The 26757-nt window shown below is 45.8% G+C and overlaps 1 protein-coding gene across 2 annotated transcripts in view; it reads left to right on the plus strand.

The window, feature by feature from the left end:
- Positions 1-945: 945 nt before the first annotated feature.
- Positions 946-26757, plus strand: part of NTPCR (nucleoside-triphosphatase, cancer-related) — a 29966-nt gene continuing 4154 nt past the window's right edge. The window contains exons 1-4 of one of the 2 annotated variants that reach the window (XM_028104558.2): positions 949-1064; positions 5348-5510; positions 6023-6119; positions 22648-22857. In XM_028104558.2, the coding sequence (XP_027960359.1) occupies positions 1031-1064; positions 5348-5510; positions 6023-6119; positions 22648-22857 (504 nt within the window). In that variant the 5' untranslated portion in view covers positions 949-1030. Of the gene's footprint in view, positions 1065-5347; positions 5511-6022; positions 6120-22647; positions 22858-26757 lie in introns of both variants that reach the window. The other variant, XM_028104559.2, reaches the window with a different exon arrangement.

Raw genomic sequence — 26757 nt, forward strand, 5'->3', positions numbered from 1 at the left:
GAACTGAGGCCATCTGACTGATGTATATAGCAGACTAAGGGGGGCCCTGGAGGTCCTGTGTGGGCACAAACCAATTAAGTTGAGCACTCAGTGAAATTGCTTTCTCAGCCAGGATGGAGAATGATTGATCACAAGTCAAACCGTACACATGTCAGACTGAAAGAGTTTACAGGTAAATTTGGCCCAAGGCCATTGCCACTTCATTTCTCTGGCTGAAACACTTCAAGTGGTTAAGTGAGTGGGGGAAAGCCACTTAATTCTTTGTACCATGAGATCCTCCAGCTGGGTCTTGCGTTGGTTTCCACTACCGTATGGAGGTAAAAAGGACCAATTTCTGGTCTTCATAGGCACGACTGCGGTTGGGAAGTCGGCCTGAACAAGTGGTTCTCAACCCCAGTGGACTTTAGAAATTGCTGGGGAGTTCAAAACAACAAAAAACATCCAGATACTCAGGACACACTCAAGACCAAACACTCCGAAATTTAGGGATGTGGAGCCCAGGCATCAAGCACGTTTAATCAGGTAATTCTACGGGCAGCTGTGGTTGACAGCGCTGAGCAGAGTTCGAATCGGTAAAAGCCTCTTCCCTTTGAAGGAAGGGTCCCAAGACCAAACTTGCAGAAGGGCTGTTCCCTCAGCCTGGGGGAATTTCAGCTCGCAGGTCCGGATGTCGGTGGCAGGACTCGGGGGACCGCGAGTACCGTAGCACCGGCGTAGTAAGAGACATTCTCGCGCACCTCTCCCTGGAGACACCCCGCGTGAGCCCGACATCGAGGGTCAAACATGTAGCACGTGGACCCAGAGAAGGCCTGACCACCACCCTCCCGACCCTTCTATGGGAGGACGTCCGCCCTCGCCGAGACCAAGAGCCGAAAGCGCATGCGCGAGCGGTGTGAACGGCGGAGGGACGGGCGCGGACCTGAGGCGCATGCGCGGACGCAAAGGCGGTGCTTCCGGCCGACGGAGGCGGGGCCTGGGGCACGGTCAGGGGCTGAACCCACGCCGCGACCCCCGACCCGGGCTCACCGGAATGGCCAGGCACGTGTTCCTGACTGGGCCCCCAGGTAACCCCGCCCAGGTCTCCGCTCCCGGGGGGCTGCGGGAGTAGGCAAGGGGGCGCGCGGGGTGGCGGCGGCCGGGTGCTCTTGGGGAGGGGCGGCTTTATAAAGCTCCAGGGCTCTTGCTGCTGGCCCCTGAGGTTCCCAACTTAAATTACAGGCTTTGTGATCTGAAGCTTACGTGTCCCTTCTCAGCGCGATTTTAAGTACGAAAGATAGGATTAGAAATGAGGCCGACGCTAGTAAGAAAAAGAACATTGTGGTTGGGCAGTGTGCGGGCTTCTTTGTGAAGGTATTAAAGAGCGGGGTCCAGGCGGCAGCGGTGTAACTACGTAGTTTTGAACTTGTGATGGGCCCGAACGATGCTTCAGGATGTCTGCCACAACCGTGATTGACGTGGAGGCGTCTGGTTTCTGTTGATAGTGACACGTGCTGCCGGTAATGTGGCTCTGGCCGACATCCATAATGGAAGGAAGCACGGATTTTCGCTTGAAGGATAATGAAATTAAAGATGAAACCTCCCCGCCCCCGCCCCAGCTTCCTGCAAGGATGAGGCTGCAGGATGAGAAGCCCCTCTCAGATCTTGTGTCTGTGCCTGGCCCCTCTAATGCCAGTCACTGGGCAAAGCCTTCAGCCAACCCCGTGGGGCTGTGAACGGATGGGATAGTATTCATTCACATGAGAGACTGGAGGAGGAGATGCTCTTTAAACAATGGCCCTACACATGTATCAGGTGTGACTCAGGAAGGTGGTGGCAGCATCAGGTGGGCTAAGGCAGAAAGGTGGGCTTGGAGTGGAGAAAGTGATTTATTTCTTCAGCTCCTTTGTAAGGTGGATCTAATGTTTAAGTTCGCGGAGCGTTCAGGTATCAAAGATTGTCATTCAGGGCCTAGAGTTGTCTTCCACTTTAACGGTTACGTTTTGCCTTAGGTAGCAAAGGCGACACTTAATATTGTAGACTTTGGAATTTTATTTTTACTAGGCAATGGGGAAGCTGTGAAGACAGTGGTTTGAGGAGTTTCTGACATCCAACGTACTCCCTAATCTTGCAAAAGACTGTCTTCTGAAAGTTGATTTGTCAGTCCTTTATTTGAAACTGGGAATGCCATTTGCTCAGCAGGCTGGCCCCAAAACATTTACGTGTTTCATAAACAGAAGTGATCTGTTACTGTGTTAGTACCTGCCTGGGTCCTGGAAGTGGCTGGGGACAGAGGTTGGCCAGGTCAACACTTGTTCTTATTCCTGTTTCCTTTTATGTACACACAGTTGAAAGATTCAAATAATTCTACAATATAGCTCTTCTAAGCCTAAAAACCTAGGCACCCTCTCTTTCTCTTCATCTTCCTAGTGCAGTTAGAGTATAAATTTGATTAGCTCAATACATGGGAGAGCTAATCACAGAAAAGCCATGTAATCCGTAATCTATAGTTTTCCTTTTATGTATAACTTTTTTCCCCTTTGGAGTTACCGTCAGGTTTTTTTTAATAGTTTCTTTCTTTCACTAACTCCGTCTCAAACTCTGCCTGCTGTCTAAATCTAATCGACATATTCAGATCGTCAGGTAATATATCTTCTCAAAGAGGTCGCTTTTTGTTCTATATGTTGTCAGTGCCCCACCAGTGTGTCCTTAGCACTTAGCATTTTCCCCAACTTCTAACTGTCCAACTTGTGACTGATCTTGGAGGGCTTTCTCTGGTCACTGAATTCTACTCAGCCTGTTCACAGGGTTAGGCCTGAAGGGCCAGGGGATTCCTGTCCCCCAGGAATGTCCGAACCCATGATCGATGGAAGCTGGTGGATAAACTCCCTACTTCCTCACCCCTCAGACAGGAGAATTGAGTCCTGTGTCTAAAACTGTCCCCTAGGGATTCCCCAGTGGGCTTAGCTACCCACACAGGTAACTTGCTTGATAATGCAGTACTTCCCTTGGGGTCTTTGGGTCACTTTCCAAATTAAACTACCTGCCCTTGAATCTTTATCTCAGGTCAGCCTTATGAGAGAACTAGAACCCAAAGGATTCTGGAGCTCTCTCTGACCTGCTTGTTTGGCCTCTGTGTGGTATGGAGCTGTCATTTTGGCGTCTCCTTCAGCATAGGTTACCTCTTAGTGTAGACAGCGCGAGGGTAGCAGCTGAATTGATGGAGGTGAAAAATTAACTGAAAGAAGATTTCTAGAGCTGATGAGGAAGGGGCTTGAGCCAGTGCCTCCTCTCGCTTTCCCACGTCCTATCCAACATGCAGGACACGCAGCGCCCCCTTTTATTATAGCTGCTCTGTGTTATCTCCTTCAAAATGGAGTACCCCCCTTTTTTTTTACATTTAGGGTCATACCCACTTACTATAAGACCAAAAAAAAAAAAAATCAAGTTTTAAAGAAGAAAGTGACAATCACATGGAATCGCTATATACAGAAATAAGTGCTGTGAACCTTCCCCGTTCCTTCTCCACATTTCCTTCTGTAGATACATATACTTCACAATGGGCTGCAATGTGTGCAGCCCATTTCTCTCCCCACTTTTTTACTTAAAAAAAAAAAGTGTATATACCTGCTATGTCTTAACCTGCTTTTTCTCCGTCTATCCATATATTGTCTGTTTTCTGTGCTAATAAATCTAGGTAAACCGTATTCTCTTTAATGGCTGCATGGCATTCCTGCATGTTTATATGCCATTATATACATGGCACCATAATTGAACACTCCCTTACTGATCAACATATAGATTGCTTTACATATCTTGCTGTTACAATGAATACTGACGTGAGTACCCTGTTTCATATATCTTTGTGCTGTGGTCAGATTTTTGCTGAAGGTGAATTCGTAGCGATAGAATTGCTGTGTGCTGTGGAAGGCACATTGAAGTTGCCCTTCAGAAAAGTACCAACTTACATACCCGCCAGTGCTACTGGCCTGCATTAACCAGGTTCTTCCATGACTTTCTTAAAGCAGCAGTTACTGGGGGACGGACCTGGGATGAAAAGCCTACCCGGTTCTCTTCCAGCCACAGGGAGTGTGTGTCTGGGTTGCTGTTCATGTTCCAAAAGGCCATTGTCTGCTGGTGTGAAGTTGGGAGGAGAGGTTTATTAAAGAACAGATCATAGTTGATCTCAAGGAAGCTTAAAAGGGTTCTTCGGGAACCCTGATGACTCTGTGTCAGCAGCCGTAGAAATAATATGATTTACAACCTTGTGGTATCTTGAAATAGTCTCTTGCAGACTTGTCAGAGGCTTCCCGTTTTTCCATTTTTGGGTCATCATGACGCCATTGCCTTCAATGTGTATGGAACAGAGCTCATAGAAACGAAGCCATGGTGACACACAAAGGCCCCTGTTAACATGTATGGTCCTTACTAGTTGTGTAAGCCTGGATAAGTTACCTAACCTCTCTGTGCCTCATCTGTAAAACTGGAACAAGAATGGTAAGTGCCCCAGAGGGGGCATTGTGAGGATTTAACCAAGGAAACGCTTGTGGAGCTTGCTAGAACAGTGCCCGGCTCCACAAGGCTGGTGATGAGTTTTATTTTATTAGCTCGCACCTGTTGGTGCTTGCAAACACAGAAGAGTCCATCAGAGTAGTTAATAGGCCAGGTGGATGAGGGGGTGGAGGTGCAGAAGTTGTAATTTGGGAAAGGGTTGGGGGCAAGCCAGAGAAATGCTTAGGGACACTGGGGGTGGTCATAGAAGGGGTTACCAACCTGATAGGATTGCTCTTGTGAGAAAGTTTAAAAACTGCTATTTCTAGTGGTGTTAGTGGCATTGAAGAGAAACTTTTTTGGGAGACATAGCAACGTAAGTCTATGGAGGAGTGAAAGGATTTTCCCACCGTTAAGTATAGGTCCAGAGGATTCAGAAGGCTGAAATCCCAGTTTAAGGTGCCCAGCCTTTGACCCAAGCATGACCAGTTTTACTTCCTGGTGTAAGAGTGTAGCCACCCAAGGAGGAGAGTAAACCTAGTTCTAGAAGCTTGTCTCAGAGGATGCAAATTGCACCTGCTGTCACCACAAAGCCACTCATTTGGTCCTGGGATTGTGTATGTGACAAAATTAATGGTGTTTCGGAATTTCAAAATAAAACTTTAAGATCCAATCCGTATTTTTATTATGCTTGAAATTAAAAAGTTTTAATACCTGGAGCAATCAAAATTGAAGTGAAATTAATATTCATAAAATTCGTGTGCAGCCCATTTCTCTCCCCACGGTGATTGCTCTCAGTGAGTCATTGAGTGCTGTGCATCCTCTAGCAAGGGAGTGGTTTCTAACGGGCTTTTGTTTTGTTTTGTTTTGTTTTTTTTAGGAGTTGGAAAAACAACACTGATCCAGAAAGCCAGTGAGGTTTTAAAATCCTCTGGTGTGCCTGTCGACGGATTTTACACAGAAGAAGTCAGACAGGGAGGGAGAAGAATAGGGTTTGATGTTGTCACATTATCCGGCATGCGGGGAGTTTTGTCTAGAATTGGGTACTGGTATTTCATTTCTCTGGTGTTTTATTCTCCCTGGGCACAGGATTGAGCCAAATGATCCCTTCTATCTTGAAGAATCTTCGGCCTTTACGGATTTCTCAAAGAAAACAGAGATTGAAACCATCATATGAAAAAGTATAAAAATATCATATTTCACTTAAAACTTATTCCACCAAGTAATAAATTTTTAGCATTTTGTAACTCATAGTCCTGTTTCCTGTGCCACTTTTCTGTTGTGCTGCCTCCCTGCAGCTTCAGGATTAGCCCCCCAAGGTACCTGCCTGGTGGTGGTGGTGGTGGTGGTGGTGGTGGTATGCACTCTTGTTGGTAGCCCTGTTGTCAGGAGAGGACGTGGAATCAGGTTAGCTTTGTGTACCACCCCTTCTTGGGTAGGTGATTTTTAAGGGTGACTTAGCATATGTGGGAGGCCACAGGCTCGCTGGAGTCGCTACAAACTAGAAATCAGTACAGGGGTCTTTCAACAGAGACTGCCCTGTCTTTTCATTCAGGTCAGAGCCTCCGCCCGGAAAACGTGAATGCCGGGTTGGGCAGTATGTGGTGGATCTGACTTCCTTCGAGCACTTGGCACTTCCGGTCCTGAGGAATGTAAGTATGTGATTTCTGCCTCTTGAGCCCATCTCTTCTTAGTGCCCTATAGGAATTGCTGTCCTGGGAGCAGGATGGTTTTGATCCAAAGGAGTGGCCAGTTTTGCATTTTACAATTGAAAAGTTTTCCAGTGATTGAACCTTATAAAAGATATATGCACCATAATTTGATGTCACTCTGAACTACATATAAATTCCTTGTTATACATATTTGGCACATGGAAATATTTTATACTGGGAGGGCTCTGACGCTCAGCTACCATGACTCCCAAAGTTAAGTCTTTACTCTGCCTTCTTCTTATTTATAACTTAGCCCTGTTTTCACAGCACAACAAATAAACATTTAGGAAGGGGAAATATCATTATATAAATATAATGGTAAGCACCTAACACATTACAGATATTCCTCAACTTTCTTTGGGGTTACCTCCTGATAAACCCATCATAAGTTGAAAGTACGGTAAGTGGAAAACACACGTAATACACCTAACCTACAAACCATCGTTGATCAGCCCAGCCGACCTTCAGCATGCTCAGAACACTGAAGGTTAGCCTATGGTTGGGCAAGGTCATCTGACACAAAGCCTATTTTATAATAAAGTGTTGAAGATCTCGTGCAATATATTGAATACTGTACTGAAAGGGAAATACATAATGGCTGTGTGGGTACAGAATGGTTGTTAGTGTATTGGTTGTTTGCCGTCATGATCTCGTGGTTTCCTGGTATCTGGGACTCCGGCTCCTGCCCAGCATCATGAGAGATCTTACTGCATGCTGCCTCTAGCCCTGGAAAAGGGTCAAAATTAAAAATCTGACCTACGGTCTCTACAGAACCTATATTGCTTTTGTGCTACCATAAAGTTGAAAAATCATAAGTTGAACCATTCTAAGTCACAGACCATCTATGATATACCATATATCACTGTATTATATTGAGATATTCACATACCATACACTTCACCCATTTAAAATACACAATTCAACTTTTTCTGGTATAGTCACAGGATTGTGCAACCAGTCGTCACAATCTAATTTTAGAACATCTCCATCCTTTCAGAAGGAAACCCCATACCCATTGAGCAGTCACTCTTCATTCCCCTGTCCCTCCCAGCCCCTGGCAACCACTACCCTACCTTCTTTGCCTATTAATTTGCCCATTCTGGGCATTTCCTCAAAAGGGAATCACATAATACGGGGTCTTTTGTAACTAGCATATTGCACTTAGCATAATGTTTTCAAGGTTTATCTACACTTCAGCGCGTATCATTCTTTTTCGTGGTTGAATAATATGCCATTGGATGGATATACCACATTTTGTTGGTCTACTCATCAATTAATGGACATTTGGATTGTTTCTGCCTTTTGGTTATTGTGAATAATGCTGCTCTGAACATTTGGGTGCAAGTTTTTGGGTAGACATCTGTTTTCAGTTCTCTTGGCTTACACCTAGGCGTAGAGATGCTAGGTCATATGGTAATTCTATATAAATCCTTTTGAGGAATTAACAGACTGTTTTCCAGACCCAGCTGCACATCTCCACCAGGAGTGGATGAGGATTCCAGTTTCTTCACATCTTTGCCAATTATGGTCTTTTTAATTTCATCCATTCTAGGAGGTGTGAAGCATTATATGATTTTGATTTGCATTTCCCTGATGACTGGTGATATCGAGCATCTTTTCATGTCCTTACTGGCCATCAGGATATCTTCTTTTGAGAAATGTTTATTCATCTGCTTTGCCCATTTTTAAACTGGCTTAATTGTGTTTTTATTACTGGGTTGTGAGATGTCTTCATAAGACCTGCATACCAGCCTGTTATCAGATATGATGATTTGCCAGTATATTCTTCCATTCTGTAGATGCCGTCACTTTCTTCATGGTGTCCTCTGAAGTGTGAATGTTTTTGAGAAGTCCAGCTTACCTGTTTTTCTTATGTTGTTTGTGCTTTTTGGTGTTGTATCGAAGAAGACTTTGCCTGACCTAATTTCATAAAGATCGACTCCTGTGTGTTCTTCTGGGAGTTTTATAGTTTTACTGTTACATATAGGCCTATAGTCTAAAGTAATTTTTGTATATGATGTGAGGTACGAATCCAGATTCCTTCTTTTGTGGATAAATACCCAGTTGTTTTCAGAACCATTTGTCGAAGACTCTTCTCTTTCCGTGTAATTTTCTTGGGGCTCTTGTTGAAGTCAGCTGACCATAAATACAAGGATTAATTTGGACTCTGAATTCTGTTCCATTTTTCCTTATGTCAGTTCCATCTGTTCTTAGGTCAGTGCCACACTGTCTTTATTAGTGGAATTGGGATTTTAATAGGGATTGTATTGAATCTGTAGATGAATTTGGGGAGTATTGCCATCTTAGCAATATTAAGTCTTTTGATCCGTGAATATGAGATCTCCATTTACCTAGATCTTCTTCTTCTTCTTCTTTTTTTTAAGATTTTTTTTTTAAGATTTATTTATTTAAGAAAGAGAACATCCCAAGCAGACTCCCTGCTGAGTGCAGAGCACGACGCGGGGCTCAATCTCAGGACCCGGAGACCATGACCTAAGCCGAAATCAAGAGTCGGACACTTAACTGCCTAAGCCACCCCTACCTAGATCTTCTTCTTTTTTTTTTTTTTTTTAAGATTTATTTATTTATTTGACAGAGAGAGAGAGAGAGACAGCGAGAGAGGGAACACAAGCAGGGGGAGTGGGAGAGGGAGAAGCAGGCTTCCCGTGGAGCAGGGAGCCCGATGCGGGGCTCCATCCCGGGATCTGGATAATGACCTGAGTCGAAGGCAGACGCTTAATGACTGAACCACCCAGGCGACCCTTTAATTTTTTTTTTTAACACTATTGTTTTGTAGTTTAGCCTATAAGGTTTATACTTCTTTTTAAAAAATTTATACCTTAGCATTTTTTACTTGTTGATGCTATTGTAAATGGAATTGTTTCCTTAATTTCACTTTTGGAATTATCATTACTAATGCATAGAAGTACAAGTGATTTTTGTCCGTTGATCTTGTATCCTGTAACCTTGCTAAATTTGTTTATTAGTTCTAAGAGTTTTTCGGTGAATTCTTTAGGGTTTTCTATGTATGAAATTGTATCATTTACAAATGGATATAATTTTACTTTCTTCCTTTCCACTTTGGATGCCTTTTATTTCATTTTCTTGCCTAATTGCCCTGGTTAGAACTTTTAGTTCAGTGTTGAGTAGGAGTGGTGAGAATGGACATCCTTATCTTGTTCCTCATTGTAGGGAGAAAGCATTCGATCTTTTACCATAAATATGATGTTTTACCATAAAGTATGACGTTAGCTGTGAGTTTGCAGATAACCATTACCAGGTTGAGGAAGTTCCTTTTATTCCTAGTTTGTTGAGTGTTTTCCCTTGAAGAAGTGTTGGATTTCGTGAAATCCTTTTTCTGCATCTATAGAGGTGATTGTGTCATTTCTATCTTTCATCATAATAATGTAGTATGTTATGTTAATTGATTTTTGGATGTTAAACCAACCTTGGTTCTTGGACTAAATCCCTCTTGGTGATGGTGTATGATTATTTTTTTTTAATTTATTTATTCATGAGAGAGAGAGAGAGAGGCAGAGGGAGAAGCAGGCTCCCAAGGAGCAGGGAGCCCAGTGCGGGACTCGATCCCAGGACCCTGGGATCATGACCTGAGCCGAAGGCAGACGCTTAACCATCTGAGCCACCCAGGTGCCCGTGGTGTATGATTATTTTTATATGTTGATGGATTCAAAAGGATTATATGCAAATCCTTTTATATATTGTTGGGTTTTTATATGTTTGCAAGTATTTTGTTGAAGATTTCCGCATCTGTACTCCTAAGGGATATGGCCTGTAGCTTTCTTGCGATATCTTTGTCTGATTTTGGTGTCAGGGTAATATTGGTGTCAGAATAAGTTGGGAAGTGTCCCTTCCTCTTCTGATTTTTGGAAGAGTTTGTGACATATTGGTATTTATTTTTTCTTTGAATGTTTGATTTACCAGTGAAGGCCTGTGGCCTGGGCTTTTCTTCACGAGAAGCTTTTTAATTACGAACTCAATTTCTTTACTTATATAGGTCTGCTGATTTTTTATTTCTGGTTGAGTCAGTTGTAGTAATCTCTCTTTTAGTAATTTGTCTGTTTCATTTATCTCATCTGTTGGCACACAATTGTTCATATATTCCCCTATAATCCTTTTATTATGTAAGGTCAGTGGTGTTTTCCCTTCTTTCATGTCTTATTTTAGTTAATTAAGTTCTTTCTCCCCCCGCTCCTTTTTTTTTGGCCAGGAGGAGGAAAAGGGAAATAGGAAAAGGTTTGTCAATTTAGTCGATCTTTTCAAAGAACCAACTTTTGCCTTTGGATTATATATTATTTGTTTTCTGCATTAATTCATCAAATACTTACCAAATCCTGGATATGTAGTCGTGAACAAAACAGACATGTTTTCTCCTCTCTCAAGACCCTCAGGCGAAGGGGAAATGTAGACCGTAAACAAGTAGGTGTATGTCATTAGCACTGTGAAGGGGACCAGTGGGGTGCTGTGAGAAGTATGAAGAGCTGACTTGAGATCGGGTGGCCAGGACGGAGCTCTGAGGAGGTGACATGTAGCTGAAATGGGAAGACTGGAAGGCACCGTCACTTCAGAGAGAATACTGGGTGTGTGTGCGGGGGTGGGGGGCGGTTCTTTGGACAACATTATAGATGAGGGGAATGGATAAACTGCAGCCCCACGGTCCTGGGGCAGGAGCAGGTAAGGAAGAAGGTGTGGCTGGTAAAGTGGGTGGGGCCACGTGATCAGGGCCTCGGGGCCTGTATTAAGTACTGTGGGTTGCGTTTAATCGGTGATAGACTTACTACTTGGATTAATTTTTGTGGAATTCGAACAGTGTCGACCTGTCTCACGAGGCAGGTCTAAACCTTCCGGAAAAGTCTGTTCCACCAGCAGGAAAGTCCAAGATCTTTCTGATGGCCTGGTGGGCCCCGTGTGATCTCTGGCCCACTAACCTCTGGCTTCCTGTCACCATTCCCCAGCCATGCTAGCTCAGACGTGTTCCCCATACATGCCAGGGCTGGTGCCGCACCAGCCTTTGGCTCTCTGCCCTGGCTGTTTTCTTTGGTTGGCACACTCTTTATCTTTGCCTCTCTGCTCTTTTTTGACATTTGGGGCTGAGTGAAAATGTGTCATCGAGGGCTTTGATAGTTGCCCCGAGCTGCTGGAAATTCTAAGCGTAGCCCACGGAGGACGGGTGCTGATTGCAGAGGGCTGGCAGGGGTTTGCCTTCCCTTCTGGTCGGGGGCTCCAGCTCCTCAGAGCCCACCTTCTCCTTTGCTTCGTCCCCGTTGCTTGCTCCTCTCTCCTCCTGCCTCTTGGAATGTTCCCTCGGTCCGGTGCTGGGTCTCTTGTGGCCGTTGTTTTGGTGGGAGCGGTCTGAGAACATGACGTTTTTCTCTGTGGTTCTTTTCCCTCAGATGCTTTTACCTTTCTACTTAAATGTTCAAAGGGCAAGTGAAGTACTTCAAATGAATTTCCAAGTGAAGACTCTGGCGTTGGGCCCTGGATCAATACAAAGAATTGATTTTTACTTACCTGGCTCAGAACAGACTGAATCCTGGGAGAGCAGGATACGTGCTTGGTATCTATCTGCAAGATTATGTGAGAAATCATACACTGACTAGAGAATAAGAGCTTGAAATCATATGCTGACTAGACTAAGAGCTTGACTCTCTTTTTTAATTAAAAAATAAAGAAAAGCAGACTTCTCCCAATTTCTTATACTTTGAATACTAAACCCAGACACACCCGTATTTTAGGAAGAGTTCCCAGGCTGTAAGTTCTTACCTAGTCCAGGTCACAGATTTTTTTTTTTTTTTTTTTTCCTGAAGAACAAATCTTTCTCCCATCTCTTACTGGGATGAAGGGAGGAAAAGGAATTAGTGTTTTGCCTTTAGGAAGAAAAAAGTTAAAGTAACTACATAACAAAAACGGGAATGTAAAGAGACCGTTGTCATTATTGACAAGTAAATGGAAAGCTGTAGCAACCAGAGCTAGGCAGGGAAAGCTTTGGTGTGGATGGCGCGTTAGTGTCTCGTGCCCGGGATGTCTGAAAACTCTCTTAAGTTAAGAAATATCTAGTAAGTGCCTCCTATGTGTAAGAAATTTCACTGTGGATGAAAAATATTTTGAGTCGGAAGACAGAAGGGAGGTAATCCGCGGGGCCAGCGGGGCCAGCAGGGGTGTGCGCCTGCTGTGAGCCCGGAGGTCGGAAAGGGGCGGGGCTGGAGCTGAGAAGGGGCTGGAGGAGGAGGAGGTTCAGGTGTGACCCCGTCCCCAGCTTGCTGCGCAGCTTTCCTTTCATGTCATCAGGCCTGGATGGAGATGGATGGACTCTCGGGCTCGCGTGGTGAATAAAGGAAAGTAGAGTAAGATTGGGAAACATTCTAGACAAATTTTTAGAAAGTCCTTTCGTAGGGTTGACTGGTGTTGACTTTTTTTTCATTCCACCGTTGACTTCTTTCCATATTTGATAACGTTTTTATTGTTTTTCTGAGTATCTACGCTCTCCTTACTCAAGGTAGCAAATTCATAAAAAATATGAAATGAAAATAAGAAAATAGGAATAACTCATAATCTTATCACTGGGTTAACCACTGTTAGTGTATTTTGTTTTTTCCCGCTTTCTGCTTTATCCCGTCATTCCAAAATGGGGACAAATACTGCGTATGGTTTTATAGGTTTGGGTTTTCCAGTTAATACGATCGAGTGACGTGGGAATGGCCTTACGACATGATAATCCTCACAACTGCGATAATGTAATAATGATTGCACAGTATTTCCTGGCACGGGTTTTCACCTCTGACTTCAGCCTTACTCCCTCAGTGGCAGATGTTTATCACCATCGCAAGGGTCCTTGTGGCCTTTCTCCCCAGCCGCAGTGCTTTCCCCGGGACGATCTGAGGGTGGAGGGCTGTGACCTTCTGGGGTCTTGCTGGGTGCTGCTGAGGTGCTCCCCTGACTAGTTTGTACCCCCTGCCCACGTGTGGGCAGGGGCATGTTTCTCTCCCTGCACTCTTGGCAGCACCGAGCACTATACTGATTTTCCATACGAAAACACACTTCTTTGCTTTGATTCGTGTTTTTAAGTTGCTAATGAGGTTAAATGTTTTTTAGTTTGAGTATTTTTTTTTAAAATCTAATTATTTTTGTTTATCCCTTTTCCCATTTTTTTCTTTTGGCTTAAAAAGATCTTTTATAAGGCAAATGACCTTTTTGTATTTATTGATTGCATTTTTCTCAGTTTGTCACTTTGGTGATTTCTTTCTCTCTTTCTTTCTTTCACATTGAGAAAGTCTGTCTGTATTCCAAGTTAACACAGAGTTTGTTTCTTCTTCTGTAGTACTTTTTTTTTTCTTTTAACATGGTTTTAATCCATCTGGATTTATTTTGAATGTAATATACAATGAGACTCTCAATTGATTTTCTTCCAAATACTTAGCAAGTTTGCCAAAGCCATTTGTTAAATAGCCCATTTCTCATTCGTTTGTTATGCTTTATTAATTACAATAAGAACTATGTGTGTGTGTGTGTGTATAATGTCTTAGGGTTGTCTGTTCTCTCCCATCAGTCTGTTTGAGTCTTAACATCAGTACCATGTGTTAATTGCCGTGTTGTCTTACCCATTGTTGTTTGCTCAGTTTTCCGCGTGGTATTGGTGGTAACAGTGCCGGGGGTGGGCGCAGTAGCCAGATCGGTAACAGCGATCCAGTGCAAACTGTGCACCAGGCACTGACTTGTGTAATCCTCAGAGTGACGCTGTCACTCTCTTCCTGGTTTACAGACGAGCAAACTGAGGCGTGGACTAGAGATTAAATTGTCCAAAGGCACACAGCCTGTGAGTAGTCGAGCTGGCGTGAAAAGACTTTATTATCCATCACAAAAGCCTTATATGGAGTGATTGGAACCATATAAAATTATAGTTATTTAGATATAAAGAGCATCTTAATTTTTCAGATAATAGTCTCCATAGCCAAAAACCCAATAGCTCTCTGTTTTGCTTTTTTTTTATTGTTTTTTGGTAAAATTATTTATAGGTCTCTTCTGTTTTCTGATGCTCCTGTAATTAGGGTTGTTTTTGCAGGTTTTCAGCCATCAAGGCCAGCAGGATAACGCTGTCCTTTTTCCTAATGGTTTTTGACGGCCACACTGAATGCTTCATTAGAATTTGTTGCAATATAGGATTTAACATTTTGTTGGCACACCACGTATCTCCCACTCACACAAAAAGATAACAATAGATGATAATTTTTTTAAGAACAAAAGGTGTCTACTCCAAGCTGTATTTTCTAGGCTGACCCATGTCATTTTTAATTAAGATCCCTGAAAAGAATAGGAGGCTAGAACCAGGACATCCAATGAAAATCAACATAGTAGAACCTTGTTTTGATCAAAATAAGGCTTTTGGTGTATATTTGTTTTCAAGAGCAGGATCTGCTTTTGATTCTGAAATGAAATTCTGCTTCAGATCTTTGAAACTTTTCATTTGAAGGTCAGAACACTCCTGGCTGGAGAAAGTTTCTTTTTTACCACTTGACCTGGAATTGCCACTTAGTATTTCAGGCCACTAGGCTTTAGAGAGAATTTAGAAAAATCAATTTCTAGTCAGGATCCATTCTTGAAAGGTTGACAGGAGTCCAAGCATTGCTTTTGAGTTTCCTCCATTGTTAGCGAATGTGACATTTTTTTCTTTGTTCCTCCCCACTTTATTTCTGGACCTCATGATCATATATATATGCACTGCAAGATCGGCCAGGGAAACAAAAAGCTGTCTGGTGCAAACATAAAAATTAACTTAAAAATTGTCAGTGGAAACATTCCTGCAGTGAATCAAAAGAGGAATATGAACTGAGAGTTCCGTGTGAGGTTGACGCTGCGGTTTATCTTGTAGGATCGGTCATGGCAGCCCTTGCTGGTAACCTCTGTGGGTCCACAACCCTGTCAGGGCTTCCAGGTGAAATGTGAAACCAGCCCCCGTCATGCAGAGGGTGCAGGAAGCCCGGAAAAATAGGCAGGCCCAGGCCACTGCGGATTGGGAGGTGGCAGTTGTAATAAGCAGTGGGAACTTACATACAAGGCTTGTGTTGGACGCAGCAAGATGGATGGGGTCCCCTCTCGCCCGCCAGATCTTAAGTTTCTATAGGGAAAGGCCTTAACTGTGTTCAGTCAAGTAGACCGTGCAGATGTGCTCAGCACCACATCACTATCTCAAGGCTGTGTCCTTGGAGCAGCCTCTGGGGATGAGAAAGGCAGGTAGAGCCCACACTCCAAGGACGGGAGGGGCTGAGGAGCTTCTGATCGCCTGGGTCCGGCTCATGGAGCAGCCGGTGGTCCGTCTCTTCGATGACCTTCCCCTGCAGTCCCCCTCATTCCCCTGGGCAGGTCTGATGATGTGCTATTTCTCATTGCTGGCCTGTGGTTCTCATTGCTGTACTGAGGTTCTGTGATTTAGATGCTGAGCTGGCTCCTGTCTTGGGTTCTTCACCTTCCTGCAGTTCCCGCAGCGCCCTCCCCAGAGGCCTGGCAGAGGCACGTGATCCGTAAGTGGGACTGGGGTAGAATTTGTATCAACTGCTCCTTCCCTTTACTCCTCCACTTTTCCTGTTTCCAACACTCATCACTGGCTGCCTTCTCCCGTTACGCGTCAGTCCAAGGCCCTGCCTCCTTCAAAAGCAAACTCACACATGATGCGGTGGTGGTTTTCTCGAATCTTATACTGAGAAAGTGTGCATGTGAGTGTTTTTCTTTTTTTGTATTGATCTAATTTTTTGTACCTTATCTGCATATAATGTTAGTCTTTGAGAAAATAACAAGAATAACGCCAGACCACCCATATACTTGTTACCCAGAATCACCTGTTTCTACCATTTGCCCTGTTGTTTGTTCACCCTCTCTCTCCACGTGTGCACGTGTGTGTCTGTTCGTAGAAACATACCAGTTTGTGGAGGGGACCATTTGAGAGTATGTTGCAGTCATGGGGATGCTTAACTCCTCAATGTTCAGTATATTTTTTCTAAGAATAAGCATATGCTCTTATGTAATTGGTACAGTTCTCAACCTCAATACATTTTTACACCAAGAAAATACTAATAGGGGCGCCTGGGTGGCTCAGTCAGTTAAGTGACTGCCTTCGGCTCTGGTCATGATTCCAGGGTCCCGGGATGGAGCCCCGTGTCTGGTGTCTGGTGTCTGGGTCTCTGCTCAGCGGGAAGCCTGCTTCTCCCTCTGCCCCTCCCCCTGCTCATGTTCACACTCTCTCTCTCAAATAAATAAATAAAATCTTAAAAAAAAATAAGAAAGTACTAATAATCTTCCATTCCCAGGCCTGTTTTGTCAGTTGACTGAACAGTACCCTTTGTAACATGTTTTTCTCTGGTCTAGGGTCAAGTGTTGCATTTAGCTGCCATATCTCCATAGCCTCCTTCAGTCTGGAACATTTCTTCAGTCATCCTTTGTCTTTTGTGACACTGACATTTTTGAGCAATACAGTTCTACTCTAATAGAATGTTCCTCTTTGGGGGCTTTTCTGTTGTTGCTTTGTGATAACTTCAGTCAGAATACTACATAACCCATGGTGCATCTTTCTCGGGCGTCTCATCCGGAGGCATGTGATGTTTGCTGATGTTTGTTTTGATTACCTGAGCAAAGACTTGTCCAATGTCTCCACTGTGCATTTACTCTTTTTCCCTTTGAAATTAATAAGTAATGAGTGGGGAGCCCCTTGAAGACCATGCACATCCTCCTCATGAAAATTTCTCCTGGATAATTCTCATCTTTTTTTAACATTATTAGATTATCTGAAAATAATACTTTTCACGGAGGCTTTACCTGGAAAGCCAGTTTAACCACTGCCTTTTGGAATACTTTCTGTAACAAGGTGAACAGTAGTTAACAGTAAAATCGCTGTACATTGGAAGGCTGAACTAAAAGAGCCGTAACGGTTGATTTTTCCTCATCAAAGCTGCACTTACTTACTTCTCTCCGGTCTCTTCATTAGTTAGACAAGAAGTCATCACTATTTTACTGTAGCTAAAACATTCAGCTTTCTCTCTTCTGGGCAGTATGTAATAAAAGGGTATCAGACCTCAAAGATACTACACTTGAATCAAAAGTTTAAAAATTGAGTAAGATTCTTACTAAGCAAGGGGAATTTTTACAAGCGCAGTTACGATGAACACCGTTAGCTGATAAGGAAGTGGCAGGACTTGTAGCACGTTTGGGGGTGCCTAGTCCTGTCTCTCGTGGGGGGGTTTGGGGGGGCTTTACCTGCAGGTCACATCTGCCTACTAAAGCAGGCCATCCTCTCTCCTGGATAAAATGATGTTGGTGACAGTAATTGTTCTGCAGCCCCAAATATGTCATCCTTTTTGAGTAATTAAAAGTGATGTGATTACTCCAGAAACAGATTAGGGTCTTTGTGGCTTTGCCTCTGTAGCCCCTAGAAACCGAAGTGCTCCTGCTTCTCGTTGGAGAGGAAAGTAGTTTCCTTACAGTTAGATGAATTCCTTCAGTTCTTTCCTGCAGTGTCTTTGATCCTTTCCTTCAGTTTCTTTCCTTCCTCAGACTGAATACACGCAGGCAGCATGGCACGTGGGGGATGGAAGGGAGCTCTGGCATCAGGTGATCTTGGGTCTGACTCTCAGCTCTCATTTGGGAGCTCAGTGACTTTGAATCAGTTGTGTTCCTCATCTGTAAAACAGAGACGCAGATAGCTGCTGGATGGAGTTACTAGGACTGAATGCGACATTGTTCGTAAAGCGTGTGCGCCCCCAGCTGCTAGGAGGTGCAAACGGGGATAGGTCTATTTATCTCTCTTGCGAAGGTGAGTGAAGTGATGGGTAGGAGGGCCTCGGGAGGAGCCTCACATCAGCGGTTTGCCGCAAACCCGGGGGCCAGAGCGAGCTGTAGGTCTGGGTCTGTCATGGAGACCCTCAAGCTCAGATGTCCAGGCTGGTGCCGGGACGCCGGGATCACAAGGGGTCGTGGGTTCTCCATCCACTGGGCTGACTGTCCGCCAACAGATGCTGTTTCAGTCCTGGGATAGTTCTCACAGCTTGCAAGATACCAAGGGCTCTGTTCTGGTGCTCTGCGGTCAGGCGCTCGTGCGGCTGAGCCCCAGGGAGGTCAGTTAGGACCTCCGGGAGGAGCCTCAGCCCTGGTCTGCTGGGGTTGGGAATTCCCTGGTTGGGAATCTCTGGCATCTGGGTAGGGGCAGCCCCCGCCCAGTGCACGCCCAAGGAGAGAAGGGCGCGGCAGGCCGTCTAGACAGCTCGTCCTGGCTGCCAGCCTGTGGCTTCATCCCTGGGGACACGCGGTCGACATGCCTCCAGACTGCTAAGGGGATCTGAAACTTTAGACTTGGAAGAAGCACACAGAGAGGTCTACTTGGAGCCCTTCACGTTTAGCTCCTAACTTCAGAGGGTTGAGGAATTGTGGGCTTGGCTGTGGCCACTGTTACCACCATTTGCCTTCCTGGCTTCCCAGAACGTGTGGGTCTGCGGAGAAGGGCCCTAGTTCTGCCGCCTGACTTCTGGCAGATGCTCCCCAGCCCTTTCCCATGACTGTTGATATCTGCTGTCCTAGACAGGCCAGCTCAGAAGCCGGTCCGTGTGTCTGAGATTAAAAAAAAAAAAAGACCACCAGAAAGATTTTCTAAGTAAATAATTCACAGTAAGGCAAAAGCCACTTTAATTAGCTTTTTCTCAGTTCGGTACTTTGGTTAAATGAAATTGCCTATTTTATGTCTACCTTTTCTTTTATGTTCTTAAAAGTGCATATGAAGATTAAACCATAACAAAAAAAAGTCACACAGTTTTCAGGTCTCTGGCATAATTGGAACACAGATATTTTGTTGTTGCTCTAAATCAATTTAATCTTTCCAGAAAGCACACTAGCTGAGTGTAAGCAAAGTTATAAAATTATTCATTGCTTCCCTTTCCACTGGCTGCTCAATTTTAGGACTCTATCCCGAGGAAATCTCTTCTCCCACAGAACAAACAGAGGAGGTAAAATACGCCTTGCCCAAAGTGTTTCTCCCTCTCCGTGACAGTGAAAGTGGATAGTCCTGTGACGTGTAGGTAGGCCTGGATGAGGAGCAGTGAGTGACGCAGGGTAGTGTCTGCCATCCTGCTCCCTCGCGGTCCCCTGCGGAGAGAGCAGGGGCAGGGGAGAGGCCACACCCCAGATCCTGTGCACACAGTGATTTTCACCTCGTGGTCCGAGGCGGCCCAGAGTGCTACCTGAGCTCCTTACTCCATACCTTCAGGTTCGGGCACTGCAGGGGCTCATTCGGACTTCCCTACGACCAGCGCTGGGGAGGACTGGGGAAGCTCCTGACCCGTTCTCAGACCTGGGCCCTGGTGCTGTCAGGTTGCGTCTTTACCAACTCAGAAGAGAATTTGGAACGACGTAAATACTGTGTGTGCTCACTGGCTCGTGTTTTGTTTCCTTCTAAAGTTGCTTGCTTGAACTTATATAAAAATAAAACAATTTTGAATATGATAGTGGTCCTAAAAGATTCTATTTATTAGAGAGAGAGAGAGAGCATGTGCAGGAGCAGGGGAACAGCAGAGAGAGAGAGAGAGAGAGAGAGAATTGCAAGCAGACTCCCTGCTGCACACAGAGCCTAACTTCAGGGCTCGATCTCACAACCCTGAGATCACGGCCTGAGCCGAAATCAAGAGTTGGACACTCAACCGAGTGAGCCACCCAGGCGCCCCAATAGTGGTTCTTTTATTATACTCTTGAACGTAGGGTCATGAGTTCTTTAGAAAAACCAGTCTTTACAGCCCTCTCAGTGGTGTAGCATCTGATACCTGCCTCTCACTTGAGTATCAATAACAGATTTTTCATCAAAAATCCCGGACTTATTTTTGAGATTCCTACAGTCCTGGATGATAGAAGTCTCTACTTTTGTACAAGAGGATTTTAAATAAACTAACATTTTAAAGTGAGCATTTCCGGTTGGTAGAACATAATGTATGCGTGTGTGTCCAGATATCTCTGTGCAGAAGTTTAATGTCGGTGAGCTCTCGTTGGCAAATGTTGTAGAGAATCCGAGGGACAGTGGTTTTGGAGCCTCGTGCTTTATGTTTATAGCTACTTGTGTGTATTTACATACATGCCCACATGTATGGGCACCTAACTACCCCCATACATACACCCAAATAAATACATAAACACAGCATACACACATTCTTCATATGGTTTCTCTTTGTCTGAATTAACTGCTTTCAAACTATCGTTTTGATGTGCCAGATAGAGTTCTGTTTGGCTTCTGGATGCTTCCCTCTCAGGGAGGATGACATCCACAATTATTCCCAGGTTCTGGAGGCAGCAGAGTGCTCCAAATACTCCTTAATAAGAGGTCATTGGAATGCCTTGCTCTTGTGGGATCGTCTGTTTTTATGCTGATGAGCTGGTACCTGATCGTTTTTTAAAATTCTCCCAAATTTGGCATTAATTTTTGAAGAAAAACTTTGGAAATGACAGCAAATGATTCCACAGATGCTCGCCTTTCCTCCCTCATCCCATCATTGGAGCTCATCCTTGCATCACTCAATTCCATGGGAAGGAAAAAGATGACTATGACCTTGTCCTGCCCCTGAGAGGGAAACGGGGTGTGTGTGTGTGCGCGTGCGCACGTGTGCGCATGTGTACACACCCACACACACATAAATGCACTTGAAAGTTAAAAATGAAGTGCATTAGACACAGAAGATTGAGTAAATATATAGACCATCTCTTGGATGACTGCAGTAGACCCCTTCCTGGTCTTTCCGCTAGGGAAGTGGGTGGGAAAATATGTTTGTGATATTAAGTCGGTAGATAATAAGAGTACCACTCACATAAAAGTTTGACAACCACTGCTTCAGTGTTTCCCCCCAAGACCGGCCTCAGACTAGACCCTACAATCTCACGTTGTCTGTTCCAAAAGATGCCCAGCTTGTCCCTGACCGCACACAGCAGCCTTTCGGGCACAAGCTGTGATCCTCCTGGCTTAGCATCTCTTGGCTGTCAGATTGGATGGAACCCACAGCCGTCTGTGTACCTACAGGCTTCGGGACCCGCCCCCCCGCCCCGTGCCTCCCCAGCTACCACCCGCACTCCACCAGCCGCACTCACTCTAGCTTCGGGATTCACAGTTCAAGACCAATCTAGCTGAACTCAGCCATACATTCTGAGAAATGTACCGATGTCATTATTGAAGGAGTCTAAGAACTGTAGTAAAAAGTACTTTGTAAATCAGCTTTAGAGTTTTCAGAGTCCTCATTTATACAAAGATATGTGAAATGTGTTTGTCACTCGGCGTTCACTGAGAGTTAAGTGTTCTGTTGTGTCCCCACTGTGGCAAGACTGTTCAGGGTCCTATCAGCTTTCTCTGGGAAGGCTTTCCAGAGAGGGCATGGATATTAGTGATCGGTTGCTGTGTAACAAATGACCCCAGAATTGAGGAGTTTAAAACCACGGGCTTTATCTCACACAGTTTTCCTGGGTCGGGAATCCAAGAATGGCTTAGCCGGGTAGTTTGGACCCAGGGTCGGTCATGAGGTTGCAGTCATCCGATCCGCCTCCCAGCTCACTCTCAAGGTTGTAGGGAGGCCTCAGTTCCCTACCACATGGACTTGGCCATCTGCTGCCTGCGCATGCTCACAACGTGGCAGTCGCCTTCCCCAGAGCAAGCCATCTGAGAGATTGAGACCAGGCTAGACACAGCAGTCTTTTTCACCTCATCTCAGAAGGGACATACCAGCCCTTCTGCCGCATTCTGCTGATGGCAGAGACCAGCCCTGGAACTGTGTAGGAGGGGTCTGAGCAAGGGTGGGAGCCCCGGGAGCTGGGAGGCGCTGGGGCCCATGGAGGCTGGCTGCCGCACCTGTTCCAAGAGGGGCTTGGAAGGAAGGAAGGGGATGAAGTCGTTAGGGAGGGAATCTGTGGCTGAAAGGGCACAGCCCTGCTCACTTGTTTTTCTCTTAACCAAGACTCCTTTCCTCTTACTGTTCGCTTCTCTCCACCAGCCCTCATTACGCAGATTATGAAACACTCAGGCATTTGCCTGCAGCGGTTACCTCCTCCCAGACAGGGAAGCTCCTACAACTCAGAATCACACAAAAAAAGAGGCCAGTATTTATTAATAAGGGCTCCCAGGCTTGCTGTCTCATCTCTTTTAAACCTGAGGCATGTGGGTGCTGCTTATTTCCTGGGTGTATATAAACACAAAGCTTGGTTATTACTGGAACCGTTCTAGAAGAGTAAAAATTGCCAGGAACCTGGGTCGCTTGGGGAACTGAATTTTCTGGTTGCTGCAGTTTCCAAGGGAGCTCTTCCAGATCTGTTTACCAGTGAATCATCCCATGTAGACTGAGAGAGAGTCTCCCGCCTTCCAAAGCTTAGTTGACTTCGTTGGTGAGTGATCCGGGAGTGGGACCCCAGGGCCCTTCGCTTAACGTGACTTGGGTGTCTCCGTGATCTTCAGGCAGGTTCCAGCAGTGGCCCAGGGCAGAGAGTGTGTGTCATCGATGAGATTGGGAAGATGGAGCTCTTCAGTCAGCCTTTCATCCAGGCCGTTCGTCAGACGCTGTGCACCCCAGGGACTGTAGTCCTGGGCACGATCCCAATACCTAAGGGAAAACCGCTGGCCCTCGTGGAGGAAATCAGAAACAGAAACGACATTCAGGTGTTCAGTGTGAGTACAGCCTGTCCCCCGTGCCTATAAAAAAGGAGCAGGTGACCTCAAACAGCGGGGTGGCTTTGAAACGTACCTTTGCTTTGAATTACCGTTTTTCCCCCTAGGAGGCTAGATCCAGGTGAGTCTGATTTTCTAGGAGTTTACAGAACTTAAGTTTTGCCTGTGCTTGGTGAAAAAACACACTTCCCTGCAGCCACGGTGTGAAACACGGCTTTCAGCTGCTAGGCCGTAGCCCAGGGCAATAGAACTGTGGACGAGGGTGGGGATGTCCCGCCTGCACTGGTCAGTGCCCTAGCCTTCAGCCACCTGTGACTACTTCTGTTCAAATACAAGAAAAACTTCCTGTCTCCGGTCACTCTGCCCTCGCGGACAGCACAGCTGCGGAGCGTGTCAGGCAAAGTGACGTCCGCGGAACAGCCGAGGGGGCATCAGGCGGGGGTCCGCGAGCCGCACAGAGCTGTAGGCGCGCCCGGACCCCACGAGTCAGACCCGGGGCATGGGCCCAGCGGCGTGCTTTCGCGAGCTCGCAGGTGGTTGTCACATGCTCGTCGGGGGCATTGTGCGGTAGAGCACGGGTGAGTGAGGCCCGGCGCTGTCATCCCAGCCGGTGGCCGTGGCCAAGCGAGTGCAGGGGCCTCTGATGGCACCGCGGGCACTTTGCCCACATACGTGGTTTTCCTTCCCCTTCGTCTTTCTGGGTCCTTCTCAGCTAACTCTCGCCCTGCGCGCCCTCTATGTCAGTGAGGGAGCCCTGTTCCCGGCTGAGCTCTGCCCGCCCCCTCGCCCGCCCCCACCCCCAGGGTAACCGCCCACAGGCCCTGCGAGGCCTCGTGAACGGGTCCGGCTGGTCCCCCCGCCCCGGGGAGCGTACCGCGTGCACCTGCCAGCTCGCCGGCCCCCTGGGACGTCCCCGTGTCGTCACCAGAGTATCCAGGGGTACTCTGGCAGCAGTAAACCGCTGTTAGGGTTGGAGCAGCCGAACTTGGACACCTTCGTGCCTCCCTTCCTTCATTTAGTCAGTAGTCACTGAGCAGCGCCTTGTGCTAAGTCCTGATGCTGAACAAGACCAGCCAGGTCCGCGTCCTCCACAGCGCACCGTCTAGTAGGGGCTGGGCCACAGCACGTACTGACAAGGGCCATGTGGTCGCTGGGCTGGAGGTGGGTGGGGGCAGGGAGGTCTCTCCACGGTGCGCTGAGAGCCCTGCAAGGTCACGTGCTCAGGGACGTCTTCCAAGTCCGTGGGGCCCTGGTGTGCAGAGTTTCATGGTGCTCCCTCGGTCTCTTACTGTATGTGGTCTCCAGGTTAGAGTTTTGGGTTGGGATTCTAGAGTTTCTGTGGAAGTAGGGCCAGTGAACAGTGAGAGAGGGTGAAAGACCACTGGTCTTCAGGCCGGCCGGCTTCCAGGCTGGAAGGTGGGCCGTTGCTGCGGTTAAACTCTGGACACCGGCCGCCCCTGCAACCCAGTGTCATCTCCGAGTCCTAGATGGGATTGAGCAGGCACGGCTGGTGTGTCCAGGAGAAAACGGTGTGTCTTAGGATAATACCGCATTTTCTCCTTGCTGAGACTGGAAATTATTCTCTGGGCAAGGTAATCATTGCTCCTAATGATGTGTAAATAAAGTGATTAGCTTTGGGTTAATTATGTAGGAGATAGGGGCTCACGTATCCCGTTATTCTTGTCTTTCCTGTGTTCCTTTAGGGCTTGTGTGAGCTTTCTGTGCCCGTTTTACACATGAAGAATCTCATTTTCCTTATTTGCAAATTTAGGGGTTGGATTAGATATTTCCTGGTCCTTTCCCTTTCTCAGATGCAGTGAAGTTCTCTGAACCCCTGTTTGAGAGCATCCTGTGCATCCAGCACTTAGTCCAGAGGCACACGTGAAGCATGTTCCCTCCCCTCGAGAAAAGTAGGTGATGTGATAGTCACAATCTGGAAGCAGAGAAGGGACAGAATTCTGTGGGGAGAGGTGGTCCAAGGGACGTGGTTCTTGGGTGGGTTTTGAAGGAGGAATTGGAGAAAAGAAGGAAGAACATTCCAGGTGAGGAAATAATTTATGTAAAGTGGGGAGGGCCGCCTCCCCCTGTGGCAGCTGAGCCTGTTCAGACGGGGAGGTGGAACTGAACTCATGGGGGGAAAGAGGGGGCCCACTGAGTGACTCCCGTTACCTAGGCTTATTCTTAATAGCATCACGTAAACAGAGCATTGCTTTTCAGAAAAAAAACCTCAGAACACTTCCTCTTCTAGATAAGGTGGAGTAGATACACTTCGCCCTATTCCTCCTATTAGGTGTAGCTGAAAACCTTGGACATTACATATTAAACAAACATACGGAGACCTGAAGGGTGGAAAGAAGGCAGCACACCGGCTAGGAGGCTCAGCCAGGGGACAACAACAGACACAACCGAAAATCTCTTGTCCTACCAGGAACCAGGAGGAGCAACTTGATTGAAACAAACATCAACACGTGCCAACAGCAAGATGACGGATATGTTGGAATTAGAGGGCAGAGACTTTAAAAGAGCTGTGACGAAAATTATTCAGTGATCAATTGCAAACACGCTGGAAACAAGTGAAAAATAGAGTGTCCATTTTAGCAAAGATATGGAAGATATAAAAAAGAATCAAATAAAAATTTTAGAACTGTAACATATAATTGAATGAGAAAGTCTCTGGAAGGAGTCCCCAGGAGAATGGAGACAACAAAGGAAAGAATCAGTAAACTTGAAGGTAGAACAATAGAAATTGCCCAACAAAGAGCAGACTTTGGGGGGCGGGGTGGACAGAGCTCAGGGACTTGTGGTACTATAATAAAAGATCTAACATTCATGTCATTGGAGGATGGTCTTGGTAATTTAGAAACTTCTGTCATGGTGCAGGTATGAGTATTGACAGTCACATTCCTGAAAATTTTTCTCTCCCAAAAGTTTGGTTAATTTTTTTTCTCATGTCTTGTAGAATTTACTGGTCACTACGTGTGGCTGCTGAAAAATGTTTTCGATTTATTTCACATTTGCTTGTTTGAGCGTAATATGTTTAATGCTGTAGAGGCAAGAGATAAAGACCTTCAGGGATCAAGATTACTAGAAAGAGCTGTGTGCACTGTTTCCCTGGTTCTGTAGCAACATGAAGAAAATATCCCTGCTGGTCACTTCCTACCTCATGCATGCGCACGTGCGCATGTGAATACACATACATCTGAGTTTCATTGTCGTAGTGGCATTTAGAAAGCATCTTGCATTTGATTTCCTTTGAAATATCTGCTTGATAGAAATGCTGGTGAATGTTATCTGCTGAGGGCCCAGAAGAGACAGGTAGAGACTGGAGTGTTGACTTAGATGCCAGTGTGGCCACCAGGCACTGAGCACCTGGACTGAGGTGCTATGCTCAGTCCTGTAGATCACCAGGGCACGTAGACATCACAGTACCTGCTGAGGTATATCATGTCATCTTCATTTTATCAGTGAGAGGCTGCATAGCCTGTCCAGGGTCGTCGGCTAGGCGGTGGCACAGCTAGGATTCAAACTTCCATCTGTCTGCCTCCAAAGCTTGAGCCGTTAGCACAACCCTGCTGTATGGTTTCCTTTGGTGGTAGGGATGATTCAGATGATTTTGTGAAAAAAATCTCAGATTCCTAGAAATCATTTGGTTTTTCTACTTTATGTAGTATTACTACAACTAAAATCTACTCCACTGTCCTGAATTCAGAGTCCTTTATACTTGTTTTTTTTTTTCCATAAAGCAGTTTTTATGCTTTTAATTTTTGTTTGTGCATTGCAAGATCACAAGGGTAACAGGAACTAGGTCCCAATTTCCTTCCAGTTTGGGAATTCTTAGACCTCTGCTTACGCATTCCCGCCATGGGTTTTTTCATCAAGCAGAGCATAAAGCATTTCTAC

Source organism: Eumetopias jubatus, unplaced genomic scaffold (assembly GCF_037043125.1).
Source record: "Eumetopias jubatus isolate StellerSeaLion01/CBP00866 unplaced genomic scaffold, mEumJub1_p1.0 scaffold_17, whole genome shotgun sequence".
Taxonomy (NCBI): domain Eukaryota; kingdom Metazoa; phylum Chordata; class Mammalia; order Carnivora; family Otariidae; genus Eumetopias; species Eumetopias jubatus.